General features: G+C 44.5%; 1 protein-coding gene across 3 annotated transcripts in view; it reads left to right on the top strand.

Moving 5' to 3' along the window:
- The window catches only part of Npepps (aminopeptidase puromycin sensitive), a 79,098-nt gene extending 68,982 nt beyond the window's left edge, over positions 1-10,116 (top strand). For all 3 annotated transcript variants that reach the window (XM_021176671.2, XM_029483394.1, XM_029483395.1), the window contains 4 exons: positions 2,072-2,179; positions 2,752-2,907; positions 3,600-3,647; positions 8,666-10,116. In XM_021176671.2, coding sequence (XP_021032330.1) covers positions 2,072-2,179; positions 2,752-2,907; positions 3,600-3,647; positions 8,666-8,818 — 465 coding nt within the window. In that variant the 3' untranslated portion in view covers positions 8,819-10,116. The remainder of the gene's footprint in view (positions 1-2,071; positions 2,180-2,751; positions 2,908-3,599; positions 3,648-8,665) is intronic.
- The last annotated feature ends 619 nt before the right edge of the window (positions 10,117-10,735 follow it).

Raw genomic sequence — 10,735 nt, 5'->3', positions numbered from 1 at the left:
AAAAAAAAAAATCATGGTGTCTATATTAGAGGTGGGAGGGTCAAAATAAGCTTACATCTGTCATCAGGTAATTATGTAAAAATTTGCCTAAATACCCAAGTCACCCATCAGAACTGTGTATTCATTAAAAGATTTACATGTAAGCTAGGCATGTTAGCACACAGCAGTGAGTGGAACACTTGGAAAGTAAAGCGTTCAGGAGTTCAAGGTCATCTTGAGCTACACAGAGAATTCAAGGCCAGCTGAATTATATGAGAACCCTGCCTCAACAACAAACAGGTTCTCACTAATTCTGGAGGGATCACTTAATGGTTAAGGGTACTTGCTGCTCTTACAGAAACCTAGGTTCATCCCCAGCACCCATGTGTGACTCTCCATAACTCCAGTTCTATGGGGTCTGGCACCGTCTACTGGCATTTGAGGGTACCAGATGCACATACAATGCACTTATAGGCCAACCCTCATGTACATAAAATAAAAATAAATATGTCTGGGATGAAGCGATGGCTCAATAGTCAAGAGCACTGACTGCTCTTCCAGAGGTCCTGAGTTCAATTCCCAGCACCCACATGGTGGCTCACAATCAAACCATCTGTAATGGGGTCTGGCACACTCTTCTAGTGTGTCTGAAGACAGCTTCAGTGTACTCATATACATAAAATAAATAACTCTTTTTAAAAAGTGTTGGGGGAGTTCTAGACTATCCAGGTTTGCATAATGAGACCTTGTCTCAAAACAAATACATAGTCTGGGTTTTGTATTTTCTTTCTTTTCTTTAAATGTGTATGAATGTTTTGCCTGCATATATGTCTTTGTACCACACGTGTGCTTGGTATCCTGCATAGCTCAGAAGAGGACTTCTGGTCCCTCCTGAAGCTAGAGTTAATAGGCAGTTATGAGCCACCATGTGTGTGCTGAGAACCAAACCCAGGCCCTCTGCAAGAGCAGCCAGTGCTCTTAACTTCAGAGCTACCTCTCCAACTCCAAATAATCCTGTGTGACTTTCAGGGTTGAAGAGATGGTTTTGTAGGTAAAAAGCTTGCTGCACAGCAAGAAAACCTCAGTTTGGAGTCCGGAGTCCGTGTGTAAGGGCCAGGTGCAGTGGTGCACATCTCTTTAACCCAGCACAATGGGCAGAGGTAGTCAGCTTACGGGCCGACTATTCGAGTTGAGATGGCAAGTTCCAGATTCACTGAGAGATCCTGACTCTACAAACAAGGTGGACAGCAGTACAGGAAGACTCTTGGCAGTAACCTCTGCCCTCCACAGGTGCACTGGTGGGGAGCAGAGCCAACACAGGCACATGGACACACAGACACACATTTTAGGCAACATTCTACAATATATCTTTTTGATTTGTCTTTTTTTTTTTTTTTTTTTCGAGGCAGGGTTTCTCTGTGTAGCCTTGGCTGTCCTGGAACTCACTTTGTAGACCAGGCTGGCCTCGAACTCAGAAATCCGCCTGCCTCTGCCTCCCGAGTGCTGGGATTAAAGGCGTGCGCCACCACGCCCGGCTCTTGATTTGTCTTTTTTATTTTGGGGGGACAGGGTCTCATGTAAACAAGGTTGGCTTCAAGTTGTGTTGCCAAAGATGTCCTAAAATTTCTGATCCTTCTGCCTCCACTTCCCCATTATTAATGCATTTTTTTCTCATTTGAGTAATTAACAGCATCCAGCTACTAGATGTCTAATTATTTTCAGCTTCACAGGCTAAATTAATGATAGTTAAGTGATAGTTCTTTATCTAATACAAAGCATTAGTCAGGTGTCGGTGATGTAAAGACTGAGCATGGCAGTTAGACTCGTTAGACCTTTATGTTAGCCTGGAGAGCTGAGACGCTGTCTGACTGATGCACACCTACATCTCGTGCCTTACCGCTGTGGCGGATGCAGGCTTTAGTGCCCAGCCACAGTAGCAAAGTACTAAGTGGTGTAGTGCAGTGCCCCACCGGTCAGTCCTACCCAGGGAGAAGGCAGAGCAGAGGTTCCACCTCAGTGGAAGAGAAGCCGGTGTGAACATGCCTGGGATCCAGGGAAGAGCTAACTGTTCCTCTTTATTTTTTCCCTGTAGCTTCACAAACAAGCTGATATGCAAGAAGAGAAAAACAGAATTGAAAGAGTTCTTGGGGCTACTCTTTCACCTGAACTGATTCAAAAAGTCCTCACTTTTGCACTTTCAGTAAGTAATATGTTGGATTGCAGGAGAACTGCTGCTGAGCCATGAGGTGGGGGCACGCGCCTTTAACCCCAGCACTCACGGGGCAGGAATAGGAGGATCTCTGAGCTTGAGGCCATCCTGGTCTACAGAATGACAGCTACATAGAGATACTCTGTCTGGAAAGAGAACTGGTGTTCCATGATGTGTGTCAAGTATCTGGCTCAGCACACTCCTGATATTTTGGGGAAGCTGGTCGGAGCTTTTGTTTGGTTTTCATTTTATTATTGCTTTATTTTGTATGGCAGGGATGGGGTGGGGATGAGAGGAGGTGAGCAGGTCTTCCTTCCATCTGTGGTTTCCAGATATTGAGTCAGGTTGTGAGGCTTGGCTACTGTGCTGATCTGCCCTCTCCCTAGTAGTGAGAATTAGAACAGGTTGAAGAGAAAGTGGAGGCCTTTGGAATCCCTTTCCCTCCCTGGGGTGAGTGCTTCCTCTGCTGTTGCTTAAGTTTTCCAACAGTCTGTTGTATTCTCTGGTTCCTGGAGGTACTCTAGAGAGCTGGGCTGCTAGTTCTTTTTTTTTCCCCGCCTTAGGAAGAGGTCCGTCCACAGGACACTGTGTCGGTGATTGGTGGAGTGGCTGGAGGCAGCAAGCATGGGAGGAAAGCTGCTTGGAAATTCATCAAGGACAACTGGGAGGAGCTTCACAACCGGTACCAGGGCGGGTTCCTAATATCCAGATTAATAAAGGTATGTAGGAGTCGTGAGCAGCTTGCTAACCTTGAATGCTATTGAATGATAATCCATGATCCATTAGACCATTGGCTCTCAACCTTCCCTAATGCCAACACTCTAATACTGTTCCTCATGTTACAATGACCCCCAGCTACCAGATTATTTAATTGCTCCTTTATAACTATAACTTTGCTACTGTTAGGAATTATAATGTAAACACCTGCTGTGCAGGACACCTGCTGTGTGATCCACGGGATGGGAACGTCTGTGTTAGACCCGAGAGTTCGGCTCTTTATTCTTCCCACATTTCTTCAGCCAGCCGTGGTGGACTGTGCTTGTAACCTCGGCACTGCAGAAGCTGAGACAGGAGGATTGCTTGGAGTGTGAAAGTAGCCATGGCTACATAGCAAGACCCAAACTCCCACTCCTACCTTCAAATAAAGGGTTCCTCAAGGGCTGTGCTTGCAGCTCACTCATAGGCTTGTGCCACACTGGCTGTGAATTCAAGCCCCAGCAAAAAACCGCAAAACAAAAATCTCTCAAATAGTTACTGAGGTTTGTTTTATAAGCATGTACATCCCCATCTTATCTTCTGTGTAACAAACCAGAGTCGGGAGAACAGAATTGATTGTCTTTGGGGTAAGTGGAAGTTTCTGTCTAGTCTGTTTGTTTCTCTAAACTATTTAAAACCTCTGCTTTGTTTTCAGCTCTCAGTTGAGGGGTTTGCAGTTGATAAAATGGCTGGAGAAGTTAAGGTAAGTACGGTACTATTAACTTCTCAGTTTTCAGTCCAGAGCATAAATGAACCTCCCTTTCTTTCTTTTTTCTTTTCCCTCCCTCCCTCATTTCCTCCCTCTCTCTCTTCTTCCTTCTCCTCCTCCTCTTCCTCCTCCCCTCCTCCTCCTCTTCTCTCTTTCTCTGTCTTTCTTTCTTACTTTATTTTGTATATATGTGTGTGTTGCCTGTATGTATATGTGTATGTACTCCATGCTTGCTTGATACCCATGGATATCAGAAGAGGGCGGGCATAGGGTCCCCTGGATCTAGACTTCTGGGAAGTTGTGAGCCACCATGTGGATGCTAAGGACTTAGGTCCTCTGGAGCAATAGGTGTCTTTCACCTGAGCTGTCTCTCAAGCCCCAGGAACCTTGTTCTAATGCTCTAAAGAGTGTTGGGGTGGTGCGCTTTTGTGGGTTCTTGTGTCTTAGACAGATTTGACTTTGCCTTCAATATCTGAAGAGTCTACAGTAGAGAGATAATTAGTTTTGTGTAGATCCTGACCTGGTAAATGTCAGCATTTGGGGGACAGATTTATTCTGAGTGGGAAAAGCAAAACTACATTATACTATAAACTTCATCATCATGTGTGCTGTCGGTACATTATCTGCTTGGAGGCAATACTGAGAGCTGTGATCTGGTTCACTGTGGGGACCATTGTTAGGGATAAGTTTTATTTATAGCCAGGCAGAGTGGCTCAGACCTAAACACAGAGACAAATGGATCTGAGTCTGAGGCTACCCTGGTCTACAGAGCAAGTTCGAGGATAGCCAGGACTACACCTGTTTGAAAACAAAAACAAACAAAACAAAGGGGAAGAAAACAGGAATACATTTTACTATTTTTTAGGTCTTGAGAAAACAGTGAAATACTTGATTTCAGATGTCATTTAATCTACATTGTATATTGTGTTATGTGAACAATTTCGTTGTAAAGGCAGTGGGACTTCGAAGAAAAGACTCCTAAACAGGTTTAGGAAGCAGGGCAGTGGCAAGGTGAAGCTGGTAAAGCAGACTTAAGAGTGCATGAACACTGTCTCGTGCTGGTCAGGTTAAGGCAGGAGGACTGCTGTGCCTCAAGGCCAGTCACGCTGCAGTATGGAAGATAGTTTGAGAAGGTTGAGACACTTATTCCCTGAGCAAGAAAGATATAGTGTAGTTCTTCTTCTCTGAGAAGGAGAATGGAGTCGTGGTGGGACTCCCAGTAAGCATTGGAGCGTATGGGGTGAGTTAGAGCCCTACTCTTGTAGCCAGGCTGCCTAAAACTCACTGTGAACCCCAAGTTGGCCCTGAGTTCATAGTGATCCTCCTACTTCAGCCTCAGAAGTTCAGGGTTACATAATGATTTATGAGCCACCACACCTGGCTTTCGTTAATCGTTAATTCAACAGTATTTCTGTGTGTTCTGACCACCTAAGGCAGCATTTCTCAACCTGTGGAAGGAGACTGCTGTCAAATGACCCTTTCACAGGGGCCTGAAAGAAGACCATCAGGAAATATGGATATTTACATTACAATTCGTAACAGTAACAAAATTACAAAGTAGCAATGAAAATAATTTATGGTTGCAGGTCACAACAAGACAGGAACTGTATTAAAGAGTTACAGTGTTAGGAAGGCTGAGAGCCTAAGAGAAGAAAAAGAGCCAAGGATACCCTCCTTGTGGGGCCTGCCTTTGAGCCCAGCACTTGGGAGCTGGGGCAGGCAGGTCTCTAAGGCTAGCCTGGTTTATATAGTAAATTTAGCAACAAGAATGTGTAGAGAGACTGTCAATGGGTGTTGGCCATGATAATGCTGGTGCTGTCTGTTTGCTGTGTCACTCTAGTCCTGAGAAGCCTACAGAGCCGTTGTCTTCTCTGTAAATCAGGCTGTTGGTATCTGAAGTTTACGCCAGGACAGCCTTTGGCCATGTGCTGGTTTGTGGTTTCAGATGCTTTGTTTGCCGTGAGAGCAGATGAACTAGCTAGAAAATAGCTTGGTGTTTTTTATGTATATGAGTGCACTGTAGCTGTCTTTAGACACACCAGAAGAGGGCATCGGATCCCATTACAAATGGCTGTGAGCCACCATGTGGTTGCTGGAAGGGCAGAGCAGTCAGTGTTCTTAACCACTGAGCCATCTCTCCAGCCCCCAGCTTAGTAATTTTTAGTAATAATCTCAAGAGGCATGTTATTCTATGAAAAACGTAAAACTCTGAAGTAGAATTGGATTAGTAGCAGCATTTTAAACTTGGTAGCTTATTGTGAGGCAGTTTTGAATCCTGAAGTGCCCTGCCTTGCTAAGTGCTCCTTTGTTTTTTCATCCAGTAAACATTTCTAGGAGATGAGAGATGGAAGCTTAGAGCAGTTAACTTACTCAGTAGTAAGCCATCACCGGGACCAATCCTAGCCTCAGGTTCCATATACATCACATCTTAACATTGGGACAGCACACTGTCATCTATGAAATTCACGCTGAGAGCCATGAACTGAGAGCAATTCCCTTTCAGTGGCCTCACCTTCCAAATTCCATTAACAAACTGTATACAAGAGAGCTCAGTAAGGAATCTGACCCATAGGGAAGTGTTCTAGGTATTCTAAAAGACTGTTTTGTGGGATTTTTGGTTTGTTTATTTATTTTTGTTTTGTTTTGTTTTTTGAGTAGGAGAGAGAAAATATCCTGAAACATTTGCAAGAGTGCAGAACAGAGGAGGAAAAAAAAAGTAGACTGGATGTGTCCAGAGCTGTCTGCAAGAGAGCAAACAGTAGAGCAGGGGTGGGTGGGGTGGGAGGATAGTGGAGATAACATGAGTTGCTGGGGTGAGGAGGAAACTGTCCTACAGAGAACAAAGGGTATCTGGGAAGTGAGAAGGGCTAGGGTACTAGCATAGAGGCTGTGAAACATGTAACAAGCACTTGTGAGTGGGAACTAAGGAATCCTGGAGACCAGCATGAGCTTTCATATGCAGTGTTAGCTACAATTCTGTTGCCCTGAGGAGACACCATGACCAAGGCAACTTATAAAAGAAAGCATTTAGCTGAGGTTTTGCTTACTGTGTCCCAGGTTTGGGCTATTGTTATAGCAGGGAACATGAGACAGTGGCTAAGAGAGAGAACAACCATGGGCCTGGCTTGGGCTTTTGAAACCTCAAAACTCTCCCCCAGTGACACCTTCCTCCTAAAAAGTCACCCCTCTTAATCCTTCCAGTCCCACCGAAGACTTGTATTCTCTGATGACTGAGGGAATAGTCATCAAACCCATTCACACCACAGGAGCCCTGTGCCTCTGCCAGAAGCAAAGAAAGGCTCCTTTGGAGGACAGAAAACCCAGTTCACAGCTTCCCAAGGAAAGCTGGCTTCTATCACCAGGAATCCTTCTACAGGCCAACTTGAGCTCATTTCTAGACATGTGGAGGGCCTGAGACCTAATACATTTAATTGTTAGAAATAAGTTTCCAGAATATGAAGTTTAAGGGTAAGGGGACATTTCCAAATGCTAGCAGCAGAATGTTAAAATGAGAGTCAGGGCTTTTGTCAAGTCTAGGTTAGGACCAGAGAGATGGCTGAGCAAGGAAAAGTGCTTTTTGCCAAACCTGATGACCTGAATTGGATCTCCAGGATCCATTTGGTGCAAGGAAAGAACCCAAGACTTGTCCATCTGTCCTCCATATCTCCTTGGGACACTCTAAAGCCCACAGATGTGTTCGAGGCACTACAAATGCTCTGGGTTTAAGAGCACTTGCATTCTTACAAAGAACCCGAGTTCAGTCTCCTGAACCCATGTCAGCTGGGTCACAGCCACCAACCTCCAACGCCAGGGCATCTGAAATGCTCCTGGGCTCACGGGCACACACTGATACTTAAATAAAAATAAGTCTTTAGCCAGGCGGTGGTGGTGCACACCTTTAATCCCAGCACTTGGGAGGCAGAGGCAGGCGGATTTCTGAGTTCGAGTGAGTTCCAAGACAGCCAGAGCTACACAGAGAAACCCTGTCTTGGAGGAAAAAAAAAAAAAAAAGTCTTCAAAGCCAGGAATTGGTGGTGCACACATTTAATCCCAGCACTCAGGAGACAGAGTTAGATGAATTTCTGAGTTCAAAGCCAGCCTGGTCTACAGAGTGAGTTCCAGGACAGCCTGTCTTCTCTTTACACAGAGAAAACCCTGTCTCGGGTGGTGGTGGGGTGAGTTAAATAGAATCTTCAAAATTCCCAACACCCACGTGGCAACTCATAACTGTCTATAATTATCTCATGGGATCCAAATCATGTGCAGACATACATGCAAACAAAATACCCATATACAGACAAATCTTTAAAAAAAGAAACAAAAAACAAAACCAAACTAGGTTAGATTTTGAATGAAGTGAGGGAAAAGACAGTCAAATAGACTTGAGGAGAGTAGAGGGGCCTGAACATGCCATGCTCTGGAGGGTCCTGCCTTGCTCTTTTCTTTTTCTAAGGAAAGCCTTGGGTGCCACAGGTGGAGCTGAAAACTGGAAATGCAGCTGGTCTTAAAGCCCAGACTTTGGAGGCTATTTGAGAAACAGAATATAAAAATCTAAGTTTTTAAATATATTTGTTATATTTGTAGTAATGTTTTTGGTCTGCCTATTTAAGATATTTTATGGAGAATAAAAAGAACTGCACAGTCAAGTTATTAAGTAAACAGGATGGCTTCAGTAGGGTTATGTCATAAACTGGACTCTGTTCATATCTGCAAGCACGGCTGTATGTAGCTTTTGCCAGGACCATGAGTTGGACACACTGGTAGATAATTAGCATTTTAAAAAGCAGGTTCAGCCTCTATCAGTTTTTGATTAGGTTTTCGCTTGCTAAGGAAGGATTCTTACATGTCTGCTGGAGGAGTTGCTCATTTAGCCTATGTTGGCAATGGTCAATTCTCATGATGGAGGCTGATGAGTCAGTTAGTCCACGTGATGCTTTTACTCAGTCCCACTGTTAACTTGTTACTGTTGCTAACGTGATTCTGCATTCCGGATTGTTTTCACATCACACCAGGCTTTCTTCGAGAGTCACCCAGCTCCTTCAGCTGAGCGCACCATCCAGCAGTGTTGTGAAAATATCCTGCTGAATGCTGCTTGGCTCAAGCGAGATGCTGACAGCATTCACCAGTACCTCCTTCAGCGGAAAACCTCCCCACCCTCGGTGTGAAGCCTCCTCCGCACCTCGCACCTCAGCCTCACTGCCTCTCTGCAGGGATGAGGTGGAGCTACCAAACAGCTGACTCACATGCCAAGAATCTGGAGTCTTACACCAGTGGGGGTTGGACAATGAATGTAGTTAACTGGTTCCTGCTCACACTCCAGAATTAAATTCTATTGAAAAAGGAAAATCAGCTCAGCAATTCAGCAAAAAAGTAAAAATTAAAATAAAATAAAATAAAAAATAAAATAAAAATGTAAATATGATAGTAATAAACTAGAGCATAACGAAACTGTGAAACTTCCTGAAGCCTGTCATGGTCAAAGTGTTGAACACTCTCCTGTTAGTGACGGATATTGTTTTATAGCCTACCAGAAGGAAAGAGGCTTTGGGGGAAGAGGGAAGAGGGGTTTTGTGAAGTGGGTGTCTGCAGCCTGACAAGCCGGGTATGTCCATCGCTGGGGATGCTGATCAAAAGGCTGATCGCTGGCTCACATAGTGGAGCCTGTGCAGAATTATAAGTGGGTTTTCTTTTTCCTTTTTGGCATGGGAACCGACCAGGAAGGTATCTTTTCCTGTATAACTCAATCTGAACCAAGGATTGTAGTTCCCTCCCTGCCTCCCTTCTGTGTGATCCCCAACTCCCCAAAAAGTAATGAAAAGCTTTAAAAAACAAAAAACAAAAAAAACAAAAACACCCTCCCTCCCTTCCCGGGTTCTTCTCCCTTTAGTTCTGCCCAGCCCTGACCTGTCCTTAGATAACAGAAACATCTTTGATGGCCACATTAAATAAGAGGAGCTGATATGCTTTTATTTCCTATGATAACCTTCAAGGAACCCTGAAATGCATAAGAGGTGAAAGAGTAGAAATAAAGATTATCAGCTAGGCCTTTCTGCTCAAAACTGTCCCGTTACCTAACAGGCCAAATGCTGCACCTCTTCTGAACAGTATCAGTGAGCCTGGCTCACCACTTGTGCATATGAGGGGCCAGTGGGGACTGCTGTGGGGCCCAGATGTCTGCTGCACCGCTGTGTCGCCAGTGTGCCCACTAATGAGCCTCGCCACCTAACCCAGTGTGTTTTTACTACGTCTCAGCCCCTTCCCCCACCCCTTTTTCTTCTCTCTTCCTTTTATTTTTTTCTGAATCCTTTTATTTTGTGTTAACAGAAATTCATATTTGGTGTGGCTTAATGTATTTTGGAAGGTCATCAGATTGTGAGACTGCTTCCTTGAAACATTTTTGTGCTATTGTTTTAAAAAATAATAATTAAAAAACAGTTGGCGTTAATAAAAATGTCAATGTGAACTTGTTGGCCTGGTTCTTTCAGCCTTCTTGAAAGGAAACTAAAGTTTCTCTGTGCCTCAGAATTACAGGAATTCGGCCGGGCGGTGGTGGTGTACACCTTGAATCCCAGCACTTGAATTTTCTGAGTTCGAGGCCAGCCTGGTCTACAGAGTGAGTTCCCGGACAGCCAGGACTATGCAGAGAAACCCTGTCTCCCTGTCTCGAAGAAAGAAAAAAAAAAAATTACCAGAATTCAGGCAGCCATAGGAGTTTTGAAAATTTGTATTACATTTTATATGTAATACCACATATGTATGTGGAGGTCTGACCACAGCTGTGGGCACTGATTTGCCCCCTCCTGCTGTGAGGAGGGGAGATTTGAACTCAGATCATCTAGCTTTATTGCAAAAACCCTTACCCCTAGCCATCTTGCCAACTCCTCTTTGTGTTTCTGAAACAACCTCATTCTGAGCCTGGCTAGACTAGAACTTGCTATGGTAGCCCATGCTGGGCTCAAACTCAAAATGACCCTCCTGCCTCCGTCTCCACAGTGTTGGGATTATAGGCATGAGCCAACAGGTACAGCTTTACCACGGGATTTTTTTTTTTTTAAAGGTGTTGGTGGTGGTGGTGGTGGCAG

This window comes from Mus caroli, chromosome 11, assembly GCF_900094665.2.
Source record: "Mus caroli chromosome 11, CAROLI_EIJ_v1.1, whole genome shotgun sequence".
NCBI classification, from domain to species: Eukaryota; Metazoa; Chordata; class Mammalia; order Rodentia; family Muridae; genus Mus; species Mus caroli.
This window is presented reverse-complemented; position numbering and strand designations above follow the sequence as displayed.